A 13581-nucleotide genomic window follows, 5' to 3' on the forward strand; every position below is an offset into this window, starting at 1 on the left:
AGGGGCACGCTACCACGAGGAACATCCCCAGCCCTTTATGAGGCGAGGTTTCACTAAGTTGCTTAGTGCTTCACTGAATTGTTGAGGCTGGCCTCAAACTTGGAATCCTCCTGCCTCAGTCTCTGAAGTTGCTGGGTTTAGAGGCATGAACCAAGGTGCCCAGTTTGTATTTCTTTATCATATTTTGCCTCACATCATGGTCATAGGGTTATCACTGTTTGAAAATGGGGAAAAAAAAATCGTCAAATACCACTTTGGCTTGGAAATAATTGAATTGGCCTGGTGTAATGGCACACCCCTATAATACTAGTGACTAGGGCTGGCCAGCCTAGACTACTTTAAGGAGAACCTCTCAAAAAAATAAAAAGGACTGGGAGGGAGTGAAGTGATTGAGCGCCTCCAGGTTCAATCCCTAGTACTGCAAACAATCCATATGCCACTAAACAAAATTGTCCCTGACTAGCAAAAGTGATGTCACAGACTGAGCTACACCTAAGTGCTGAATTTTCAGCTGAGCTAATGTTGTTTAGGTCAGCCCTTTTTAAGGAATACCTATGATTTGCTCCAGTTAAGAGCTACAAAAAACTAATTTTTTCACCTGAAGTATTGTGGATTGAACCCAGGGGTGCTGCAACACTGAGTTATACACTCAGTGAGCTGCCTCTTTTTTGGAGATGGGGACTTCTAAAATTTTCCAGGTTGGCCTGCAACTTGTGTTCTTCCTGTCTCAGGCTCAGGAGTAGCAGGGAATATAGGCATTATGACCAAGGCCAATTAAAATTGATGTTCAAGGTATCAATATTCTAGATATCTCAGCAGACTAGGGAAACTAGCTCATTGGCTTGGATTATAAAATCTGTTTGATAATTTTATTATAATGGAATTGTTATAATTTATTACAGTATGCTCTGCTCAAAACATTTAACATTTAATTCTACTAGTATTGTAAGGACTAGTAGAAATAGGAAAATCTGATAAAAATGTCTTGATGGGAAATTATAGTAAATGCAAACCTGAATATATAGGCCATAAGAGCATAAGCACAACCATATGGGAGGATATAACCAGTCTCTCCCTTCATATATACTTTTTTATTTTCTTGTTATACCTTCCCAAAACAGACATTCAACAGTAGTTAGAATGGCCATCTCCCAACATTAAAAAAACAAAAACAAAAAAACAAAAATAAACAAACAAAAAAAACCCTGCACCCCCCAATGGGTGAACAAAATAAAGAGGAATAACCTAGAGTTCAGCTGAGTAAGCCACTGTGCAGCCTTAAGTGGTGAGGTCTTCCAATTTCAGAGTGATGTGTCTTCAACTTGTATCATCATTTTAGTGGAAAACCATAATTTAATTTTGGTGAAATGAGATTCATCTCCCGACAGGATTAGTAACAGCATTCACTGAATTTCACATTCTTCTTTTGTGAACTGTGAAGAAAATGAATGGTAGCTAGAAGATCAATGGGATTCCAGCTCCAGCTGTAGATGGAATGAAAATATACTAGACAAAACACCTATATTTTGATTTACAAAGCTAACAGCAGTTTAAAATCTGCAACTTAATTACAGACCAACTACACCACAACCTTTTCAAATGGCAAAAATACAAAAAAGTGTTACAAAAATATTTCAGAAAAAGTGCATAGTCTAAGTGCATAGTAAATAAAAGCACTGAAAATATCTTGCTAGAGGGAGTTCAGCTTGGAAAATTTATTACCAAAGCTAAATAGTTTTATTTTACACAAACTATACTCAAAAATAGCTTTATGAGACTGATTTCTGGCTAAAAGTATCAAAGGGTTTATTAGTCAAGAAACAAATACCTTAACTGACAGGGTGTTTAGAAAAGAAACAAAGAAGCTACCTAACCCCAAAACTTCAGACTTACTAAGATTTCTTCAATACTATGCAACTAACAACCCTTAATGGCAGAATGTGGCAAACATGGAATTAATTATTGCTAAAGTATTTTCAAATAAAAAAAAAAAGGAAAAAAAATCCCAAAGAAATTAAACTTGACACAATCTGACCACACACGTCGATTTACAATTTCAAGGTTATTTCACAAAACACCTACATGTACACAATAGGCTCCCGGCAGCATTTTTTTTCAGACAAATGTACTTTTAATTTATCCTGACATGCTATAAAGGAATAAATTACACTAAAGAATTATCATCGGTAAGTTTCCTTTCTCTTGGGTCAGAGAAAAAGAGAAAAGCGCGCAAATAAGACTGAAAGAAAGCGCACACACACAGGTAACCTATAGAAGCAGAGGGGAGTGGCTAGATAGAGGGGTCCACAAGCACTTCACATAGTCCAACTCTGTTCCAAGGTTTAGAATCAACTGCTTATAATCATTTCACAAGTATTTTAAATAAAAACATCTTGTAGTCAAACCCTTTAACGCTTTCACTCTTACTCAGAATCAGTCAAGCTGTTAGTTAGTGGCAGCAGGAGTTACAATGCCAAGTTCTGGCAGCTGCAGTACTAGGTATTGTGCCTGCAAGTCATTAAAAAAAAGAAAAAGTGAAAGAATGCCTTTCCCTTCAGACCAAAAGAAAAAAAAAAAAAAGAAAAAAAAAAGAGAATTTATAACACTATATCTTAATAGACTTGCAAAGGAATATCATGTAACAAATGGCTTAAAGTAGTCTATCAAAAAATTGGGGAGATTTTTATTTCATAGTGAGTCAGCAAGGCATTTTGTTGTTTAAAAAAAAAAAAACCTCATTTCCTTACAGAAACAATTTTTAGTTTTTAATGAACTTGTAAACAAAAAAGCTCCCATTTCAAAATAAAAACAAAATCCCAGATCGTATAGATGTTTACAGTGATTACATTTATCTAAGCAACATACATACATGTTCAGTTGTAAGATGTTAACTAAATTTCTGTGACAAATATGCTTTTTTTAATACCAAGAACATTATAGAGTTAATGCAGAGTCCTAAGGATAATCTAGTAGTCACTAAGTTTTTCTTAAGTCTTCACTTTAGATGCTGTTATTTCTAGCACAGTAAGCAGGCAGAGTCTTTCATATGCTCAAACACTGGAATCTTTGGTTGCTACCATATCAGGTGGCTTGCAAACAAGAAGCCAACCATTTAAAGAATGTTTTAAGTGAACAACTTGCAAACCCCAGGGGTGGAAAAACCCTAAGAATGCACAATTGTGAGCATTTACAACCATCACAACTGTGGCTGAAGACTGTTCATGCCGTTCTTCTGAAATGAGATCTCAAAGCAGTATAGTTCAAAATGAAAGGTTTTAACAAAAAATTGGCATATGCACAATTTCTCCACCAATTTGAGTGTCAACCATTTAGTTAACTTTTCCACTTGAAAAAAATTAATAGAAAACCGGACACCATGTTTCACTATCTCAGTTAATATTCACAATTACAGCGGCTACAACTCATGATACAGCATCAACAATGCTGCCCAGAGCCAGTTTATACTGAAATTAAGTTCTTTACACCAAGTAAATGGTTGTCCACAACCACTGGCTAGTGTACATATGAACTAAAATTTCTAGATTTGGGGAGAAACAAATGCTGCTCCAATCATCTGCTCTGCTTCTTCTGTTCTTCAATTCATGCTTAGAAACCTATTTAAAAAAATCAAAACAGAAAAAAGAATGTTAAAATTTCAAGTTATAATAAATTTGAAACTATACCCAAAATAGAGGAATTGAAGGGAACTGGGACAGTAATCACTTTATAGTGGTTCATGCTATTTTTATCTATTTGAAAATCACTAGGCTCAGTTTTTAAAATTAAAAACCCATGACTCTATAAGTAAAATTTTCTGATATGGATAACTAGGAAGGTATGGTGTATTAGAGAAATACTTGTTATTTAAATAAGCATGTTCAGTTCACTCTTTGGTACCTAACAACATATTTTTGTTTTCAAAAATTTGTTGAATAAAAAATAGGTTCCCTTGCCTCAACAACTAGGCAGAATAGTTTTAATCATATTATGAGCATAAATTTTTGTATACATTATTTCTGATATGAATAAGAAATGAACCAGGTACAACAATGTTTTTTGGGGGTGGGGTTTAACCCTGAGGCACTCTGCTACTAAGATACATTCTTTTCATATATATTTTTTTGAGATGGGCACAGGGTCTCTCTAATAATATGTATACAGGTGTCATTATTTGAGTTGTTCCACTGAACAGACCTAAGATTTCTATACAGAAACCTTACATAGATCTTTAAAACTTTATTTTCACATTGTATTGAAAAAATGATTTCATGGCCGGGTGCATACAGCTCTGTGATAGAACATTTGCCTAGCATTCCTGAAATTCTGGATATGATTCCTTAGGACAAGAAAAACAATCAAAAAAGATGATTTCATCACTGATATGAAAAATGTAAACAAGCCAATTTGGGGAGGGGCCACTTCATTTACTTCTCAATTTCTCTCTTCTGAACCCATTTCCATCTTCCCCTCAAAGGAGATACCAACCCTTGGGGTTTCTTCATAATAGCAAGTTTTAATACAAGAAGCCAGTAGATCATAATAGGCTTTATCTATGGTTTAAGGCAAAGAAGATATATGCTTTCTCTTAAACATGAAACTCCCACATAAGCACTTTCTCCTCTCACTTATAGCCACACTTTGTCCTTTGCCTACCCGCTTCTAAGCCTTTAAAATGACCTGACAGGTGACCATGTTTCTGTCCATCACAAACTGCTCATCTTCTCTTATATTTGTCAAGTCCACCTCCACTGGTTTATAGGAGATAAATAAAATTACTATCATTTTCTTTTTATGGCAAGTATGCCTCTGTTTCTTTGAACTATCACTTAAACATTTATACATTGTTTCTTAGTAGATATTCTTTGGTTATCAAGGAGTTTTGTTCATTTGAGGGCGGAAACTTCATTTGATAAATATATCTGGTAAGCCAAGAGGAAAAAGATGCTTTCCTTGTCTTTCTTTTACTTCTTTGTCTCTCCATAGTTCCTACAAAGAGTAGTTACTAATAGTTGTTGTTGCTTGAGTACCAAGATCACAGGAAGCAACCAAAAATGAAGGATAATGAAACTGAGAAATATTATGTTTGATGCATGCTATTAAATAGGATTAGCAAGGTAAACATACTTAAAAGACTATGAACCAAACCTTAATTAGATCTAAACATCTAACCATATTCTGTGACTTCTAATTTATTTATTAGTTTTTGGCGGACGCAACATCTTTGTTATATGTGGTGCTGAGGATCGAACCCAGGCCGCATGCATGCCAGGCGAGCGCGCTACCGCTTGAGCCACACCCCTAGCCCTTAATTCTAATTTTGAAGATAAGAAGCTACAAAAGTTAAGAACTATGGATTAGCTCAATAGAAATGACCTCTATCCCATTCAGGATTTGTTTTTAGGTCCTGCAGTTATTCTTAAACATGATTCAAAAACAAAAACCAAAACATTTGTGGGTTTTCTAATTTCATTGTTACACTGACTATTCCCCCAAATGTTTTTACAAATGGAAAACTGTAGTCACTAATGAACTAAAAAGGAAATGTAAGTTGCAATGTTGTCAAAATAAGAAAACACTCTGTCTTTAATAGGAAAACTCTAGATAAGAATCTTATCTGTTCAGAATTGCCAGGTCAACAAATGATTACAACTGCTTAGGGTTTGGTTAAAGGCTGATGTAATAATAATCTTCCTGGTAGAATATAGCAGCAGCCAGATCGAGCTTTAACTCTTCATATGGGTCAATGGTAGGAACAATACACAGAGTAATGTTTCTCCAGTGAATTGTCCTAAGATGTTACTAAAGTAGGAAAACCTCAATAGGAACATTCAGGAGGTATCCAACATCCAAACTTCACAAACTAATAAACATTCTTTCTTGAGCATGTTTTAGTCCTTGGTTTTTATCTTGCAGATGGGGTAGCATCTCTTGGCTTCCAAAAGTTCAAGAACACATGTTCACTGTAATATCAGTTAAAATGAGAAATGGGTCCCTTTGTCCTAAAAAAGAGGGGGGAAAAAGTTCACAAAGAGTTGGAGGATCAGTGTGATCATTCAGGAGTTAATAACTGCATTTAAGTCTTCAAATGGAAGAATTTTTGTTTATATAGCACTATATTTTTGTGTGTATGTGCATTGAATCCAAGAGTGCTTTACCACTAAATCACAACCCCAGACTTTCATTTTTTTTACTTTGAGACAGGGTCTTGCTAAGTTGCTGGGACTAGCCTTGAAATTGTGATTCTCCTGCCTTAGCCTTCGAACTCACTAAAATTACCAGAGACTGATATTGTGCCTGCCTAATGAGAATATTCTACCCCTCAACCTGAAATCTAAAATTTAGGTTGAAGACACTGAAAATGTCTCCGTTTTTGAGCTAGCCAGAAAACTAGCTCAAGGAGAAATTTCCTAAGAGTAAAGGTTATAAATTTGTGATGGGAGCTTTTGAAATTTAGCAATTTAGCTTTAGAAATTTAGCACAAAACTTCCTCCCATCCTGGGGATGAACCCCGTGGAACTCTACCACTTAATCATATCCCCAGCCCTTTTATTTTATTTATTTATTTTTTTTGTGTGTGGGGGTACTGAGGATTGAACTCAGGGGCACTCGACCACTGACTCAAATCCCCAGCCCTATTTTGTATTTTATTTAGAGACAGGGTCTCACTGAGTTGCATAGTGCCTCGCTTTTGCTGAGGCTGGCTTTTAACTCATAATCCTCCTGCCTCAGTCCCCCAAGCCGATCCACTGGGATTATAAACGTGCGCCATTGCATTTGGCTGATCTGAATTCTTCCCTATTATAGAAATTATTTTTGCAACAGATTTCTGAAGTTGAATTTTAAAATACCTGTTATAAGTGAATCCTCCCCAACTGGTAGATGGTCTGTCTGCATTACATACTGCTGAGGCATAACATGGGACTATTGATGTTCTAGGTCTTCTGACAACTGTGGTATCATCCAATCTGACAAACTTAATGTCTGAGAGGTCCAGCAAGTAAGCTTGATCCATATCACCACAAACCAGCTCTTAACACTCTCATCTTCATTTCCTGTTGGGTTATTATTTTTCTCTCCCGCTTTACTATCCACAGTGAAAAAAGGTGACAAAAATTTAAGAATATAGCAAGAAGATGCAGTTTTCTGGTATACTTCTTTGGATTGAATGTATTTAGAGTAGATCAGTCTCTCCAGGTTATTTCAAGGTCTTTCCCTATGATCTGGATTACACTGCTGAATGACTAGCCATGTTCTTGGCAGCAATTGGTGAAGTCAGAAAAAGTTAAGCTAGATATAAACAGTAGGTAAAGCCCAGTAAACACTGGAAGGTAATTCAAGAAAGAACATGGAGAGGGTAGGTTGATGTGATGGGAAAATATCTCTCATCTTTGAGTGGCAACAATTTTGATATCCATTTATTTATTTTTAAAAATTGATTGATTCAAGATATCATTGGATGTTTTTTTTTTAATATTTATTTTCTAGTTATCGGCAGACACAACATCTTTGTTTGTATGTGGTGCTGAGGATCGAACCCGGGCCGCACGCATGCCAGGTGAGCGTCCTACCGCTTGAGCCACATCCCCAGCCCTTGATATCCATTTATATTGCTATGATAAAACTGTGTTTGGTTGGGACAGTGCAGATGAGTTAAGATAGAGAGTAGAATAATGTGAGGATTCACATTTGCCTTCTATACTTTGAAAATTCTCCCCACCAATGGCATTAACAGGATTTTAAATGTCCTACAATATTTTCCTTTCCTTTACCACTTCTTCAATGTCCTGAACAATATTTTTCTGGTAATCACATTCATCTAAAGAAAAGGGACTAAAATGAATTCTGAAGTGAGTCAAGTATGAATTTGTATTTTTCTCTTACATATGAAGAAAATATAATTTTGTGGCACTATACCATTTAAAAACTAGTAAAGATCATAATAATCATTAGGAGAAAAGCCTTGTTTCTTGATTTTTTGGGTAAGTTTGGAATGGAGTATTTGAAAGATGTAACAAAACTATAATCATCTGTTTCATATAGGTCCACTTTAGCTGTTACAAGTGAACCCTCTCTAATAGGCAGATATGCCAGGGTTAGAATCTTTGAACATTCTAGTGAATTGCTAGAATGTTGGAATTTTCCATGGAAGAAACATGAGATAAAGATTTCCCAAAAATAACTATACAGAATACATTACTGCATACCACCATTTCCATAATTTTTCTAGGAAGATATTCCTACAATAGAAAATTACTTGCTGAAGATTCATTTATAAAATTGAATTCACTAAAATGCAAATCTATGAAAGTATAATTCCATGGGAAAATGATATAAAACTAGATAATGTGATAGGGAAGAGGTTAACGCAATAGATGATCTCATGTCACCTGTAGGCCAGCTATTTTCATGGGAGGGAGGTGTATAAGAGTTGCTAGGGGAACCAAGGTGTATACACTAAAAGAATACAGAATCCAAGTCAAAAGTGTAGGAAAAAATTCTGCTGTTTGTAGAATGACATGTTTTAGTACCAATATTTGGTTTAATGTCAAAATATATTACCTAGTAATCCAAATTTCTTTTTTGAGATGAGGGTCTTTCTATTTTGCACAGTTCAGCCTGCCTTGAACCTTGGGTTCAAATGATCCTCCTGCCTCATCTTCCTTAGTAGCTGGTTCTATAAGCATGTATGCCAATGTACCTGGCCTTAGAAATTGATCTTTGAAAGCAATCAATAATGTGATTATTTATTGAAAATTTTGATTTTCCAGAATTTGACAAGTCCATGTTTATGTATTAATTTGTATGACCACTATACCTAATGATGCTGTTAATGTTTCTAAGATTTTGTTACTTTTATGAAAAATAGCTACAATACAAAATAAGGATTAAACTTAAGTTTAATTACAATTTTTCTTTTTCAAGGAAACATACTAACTCAGTTGATCCAACTTCTCCTCTTTAAGACCTGGATAAGGCAGGACAAAAATTCTGCTTATTTATTGAGTAAGAGACACAATAAACTAACAATGAAACTAGCTCAAATAAAGCAATTCTTTCTGAAGTCTGCTGAATGCCTGAAGTAACATGTTCTAGGTCAGATGAGATTTCAACTAATTTTGGGTCCAAAAACTGTATCTCATGATGATCTATTATCCCAGCTAGCTTTTGGCAGAAGTGGCTTCATTTTGTATGAAATGAAGTGAAAAATACACTATTGGTGTCACATATAACAAGTGCTCGGTTTAGAGACTCTATTTGGTCTTACCTAAATAGCAGAATAATTTCTCAGTGACACTAGCTACCTACTTCATTATGAAGCTCAAGGCCCTATGATTTATTATGCAAAAGATACTCAAAAGAGGCTAAAGTCCCAACTGAGATGCAAAGGCAGAGAGCAATGAGAAAGTATTTGTGCTTGCCATCCTGATCTTAAATTTAATCACCTAAAAACCCCCAGTAAATTAAATCTTCAACTTTGAATCTTTCTCAAATACAGAAAACAGGATGGAAGCACCTTAACTTCATTTTGGGGTGGGGGGCTGGGGATTGAACCCAGTGTCTCATGCATGCTAGGCAAGTGCTCTATCACTGAGCTACATTCCCAGCCACTTTTAAAACACTATATTTTGACCTAAGAGTCTTGCTAAATAGCTCTGGTTGGCCTTGAACTTGTATTCTCCTGTCTCAGCCACCTGAGAAGCTGGGATTATAGGTATGCACCACCATGCCCAGCTTCAACTTCCCTTCTAATAGATGAGCCGCTGGGATGAAGATGACATCAGTTAATTATAGTTCTTGAAAAGTATCCTCAGATTAGAATCTATTTTCAAATTATAACATTGTTTAAATATAACACTCAAAATATAGACCAAAGAGTAATCTATGAAGACTAGTAAATTCAGACTAGAGCAGTCATTCAGAAATTTAATAATTAGAAATGAAAAAACAAACCTTACCTGCCCACCACTTTTTCAGAAAGTAGGCAGGTAACAGGAGATAAGCCCCAAAAAGGGGAAAAGAAAAAACCATGAAAGTGGGAGTTGAACTGTGTGGCAACAGTGATTCGAAACAGAGCTGTGCCCTAACAGTTCTACTCCTTACAAGCGCTAAGATCAAGAAAGGAATTTGATGGGCATTTCAATGGCATTTGCCCCAGTAATGTTCAATTTGCAAGGCCTAACTGTAGGCTTCAATTCCATATTAAATCACTAGAGCCTGATGTTTGCAATATTTAAAAAACTGAAGCCAAAACCAAAGAAATCATTTTGAATTTAAGAACTTCTGTAGTAAAACAGCAACTAAGAGATTTATTTTTGTGATTAGGAAAGATATGTTGAGCTTTGCAGTTACTTGAGCATTTAGGAGTAAATGAGATGCTCTGCACCTGCGAAGATATATACTTTGGCGGGCAATGCCAGACTCACCTCTTGAAATTAGATCATGTTCACAATTTTCCATTTTTAAGCATTAACATGCAAAAAATCAAAAATAAAAAATCTTAACAGTTAGTCTGAAAGAAAGCAAAATATCATGGATAACCAGATTCATTATTAAAAATCAACAAGTGTTAGGTCTAGGATTTTGGATTGATTGATAATACCATATTCCCAACACCAAATGTTTATTTTGGACAAGAGTTAATGAATGAGTAAAAAAGATGCAGTTGTTAAAAATGACCCAAAATCCCAAGAGAAATGATATAATAATATACACACATATATGTATATACAAATACATATACATATATATGAACAAGGACATTTGGGTTTAAAGTTAGTAGTCAAATTTTCCAAGGACGTCTTTTTTAAAAAAACATACAGCCAAATTTTTATGTATTTTAAAACCACCTCCTTGATCTAACACTGTTAAAATGAATGAATGACCCAATTTTGTATTCAATTTTTTCCCTGTAACGTCACTTGGTTCTTGGCTACTAACCTTTCATGTTACTCTTGGTTTTGTCAGTTTGCTTGCCTGTGGGGGTTTGGGCCTGTTGACCCTGCCCACTGGAAGAGGCTGCCTGCTGTGCTGCTTTTTGCTTTAACATTGTCCAATCAAATGTGTAGTCATATTGGTGGTTCAGGGTCCTAAAAAATATAAAACCACTTGTTAACTCATTAGTAAACGTACAGTTAAATATCCCTTGATATTTCTCTCTCTCTTTTTTTTTTAAACAAGGGGATCTACTATTTTTTTTTTAACATTTATTTTTTTTTTTTAGTTTTCGGCGGACACAACATCTTTGTATGTGGTGCTGAGGATCGAACCTGAGCTGCACACATGCCAGGCGAGCGTGCTACCGCTTGAGCCACATCCCCAGCTCCCCTTGATATTTCCTGACTTTTCAAGAAAGTGAGGCACTTTTTAAAAAACATGATTATTTTGTCTTATATGTGGTAACTTTTTACACCATTTCTCTTCCTACGGACAACTATTTGTAGTTTTTTGGAGGTATTTCCCAGAAGCAAGAATTGGTATAGAACTAAAGTCTGTGAGGGAGATGTCTGGGAAGCCTTGGGAAGACTTTTTTTGTTTGTTTGTTTAAAGGATTACAATTCTTATCATCTTCCAACTAGTACTATAGGTACTTTGAAGGAACCTTGGTTTAGCACTGCTGCTTCACGATTACAGCCCATTGCTACCTGATATTTTAATAGCTTTTTAATTTGGTACTGATAAGTGTTTTGTACCAAAGAGAATTCTATGGGGCACTGACAGTCATGTATCTAATATAAATTGCAATGACTCTGGAAAAGTTGATTCTACTTTGATTCAACCATCTCTATCTCAAACTAAAATCATCTCAAATACATTTATACTACAAATGGACCAATGCCAACAATCCCTATAGAGCTCAATTTCTTAAATTTTTTGTTCATACTGGTTAGACCTCCCTTATTTTATCCAATTATGAAAATAGATTTAACTCATTTCTCTTAAAAATACCTTAAAAACTGACCTGAAAAGGATGCGGAATAGCTGCCTCAGATACATGTAATCCGGGGCTTCCTCAAAGCGCAGCCCACGACAATAGTTTAAGTACATAGCAAATTCTGCAGGAAACCCCTATAGGTTCAAGAATTAAGACAAAAATCTTATTTTTGAAGATATGACAAAGTAATTATGACTCGGTCATCTCATAAATTTCAAAAAAATTCCATCATCCTACCCACTTCATTACATTTATCTTTTTATATTAGATGAAATATGTATCCTTTTGTTACAGTACTATGTTCACAAACAATTCACATATCCTGCTTGTGAGTACCCTACCACTGATCTACATCCATAGTTCCTCTTTAAAACTTTTTATTTTGAGATAGGATCTTGTCAAGTTGCTCAGAATGGCCTCAAATTTGTAATCCTCCAGTCTCAGCCTCTCAATAGTTCAGATTACAGGTGTGTTCTACCAAGTAAAATTGACTCTTTTCTTTATTTTACAAAAGTTAGTGTATACCTCTTTATATATTATATTATAACCTTATAGATTCTATTCATAGCAACCACTATGAATATTTGTGACATTTATCTAATGTAATATATTGATTTTTTAAAGAAAAACAGTCACTATCATATTACACACGACACATTCTATATGAAATTTGAGATTTCAGAGAAATAAGTGTGATTCAAGCTGTCTCCTATATTTTTATTATTGGGAAATTGCTATTTTCTATTGCTATGATCTGTCTGCCCATTTCTCTATTCTATGATGTGCCAACTGCCGATATTCTTACCTTACTTTCATCAGTTTATGTTGATAAGGACAGTATTTCTTAATTTTTCTCACAGATCAATAAAACTACCTGCCCTGTTAATTTTCCTCCATTTTAAAACACAGACCAGAAACTTTTAACAAACCAGATATAAAACAAAACACTTAAAATGATTCATGCTTAAGCCATTGCCAAAAGTAAAACTGTATTAACTTAAAGATGGCTAACAGTTTTAAGTCCTAGGACTGGAAAATAAAATGTTTGTGCTTATATATCATTTATATTTTAAAGTAATTCTCATAATTCAAGTTTACCTTACACAAAACTTCAACAGGAGTGGACATCTTCTTTTCACTAATCTTTTCATATTTCTGTTTCTTTGTTGCAGCCTATGGAAAATAAGAATTAATATTTGATGTTCTTCTCAGTAACATGGAGAAGAACCTTTAATAGTTCAGCTTGCTAGGCATACAAATATAAACTAGAATCCCAGATGTGATATTAAGTAAAAATGGGTGGGGCCAAATTCACTTTAGATAAAACCTCCTTGCCCACCTTTATTTCCATTCTTAAAATAAAATGAAACTCGAGTAATTGTATTCAAATTTACCTTCAGTCCTTGCCACGGCAGGCTGGTTCTATTAAAATACATCAAAACATATCCTAACGATTCCATGTCATCTCGGCGACTAGAAAAGAGAAATGTAATTTTATAATAGGATTATGGAAAACATATGAAAGAAAAGCCAAGTGGAATCACAAAAACATTTTCCCCAAATGAAAACAGAGAACCATTTGGTATCTTATGCAAGAAGATACTTAGTGACTGGACATGGTGACATACACCTGTAATATGCAAGTGTAT

The 13581-nt window shown here is 35.0% G+C and overlaps 1 protein-coding gene across 6 annotated transcripts in view; it reads right to left on the bottom strand.

Annotated features, from left to right (window-relative positions):
- Positions 1-1076: 1076 nt before the first annotated feature.
- Csnk1a1 (casein kinase 1 alpha 1) overlaps positions 1077-13581 on the bottom strand; it is a 43175-nt gene continuing 30670 nt past the window's right edge. For 2 of the 6 annotated variants that reach the window (XM_005324176.5, XM_005324177.5), the window contains 5 exons: positions 13327-13405; positions 13031-13105; positions 11960-12066; positions 10939-11087; positions 1077-3614 (listed from right to left, as the gene is read on the bottom strand). In XM_005324176.5, the coding sequence (XP_005324233.1) occupies positions 3607-3614; positions 10939-11087; positions 11960-12066; positions 13031-13105; positions 13327-13405 (418 nt within the window). In that variant the 3' untranslated portion in view covers positions 1077-3606. Of the gene's footprint in view, positions 8966-10933; positions 11088-11959; positions 12067-13030; positions 13106-13326; positions 13406-13581 lie in introns of those variants that run through there. The other 4 variants (XM_040273771.2, XM_078047609.1, XM_013358139.4 and 1 more) reach the window with 3 other exon arrangements.

The sequence above is a fragment of the Ictidomys tridecemlineatus genome, chromosome 1, assembly GCF_052094955.1.
Source record: "Ictidomys tridecemlineatus isolate mIctTri1 chromosome 1, mIctTri1.hap1, whole genome shotgun sequence".
Lineage (NCBI taxonomy): Eukaryota > Metazoa > Chordata > Mammalia > Rodentia > Sciuridae > Ictidomys > Ictidomys tridecemlineatus.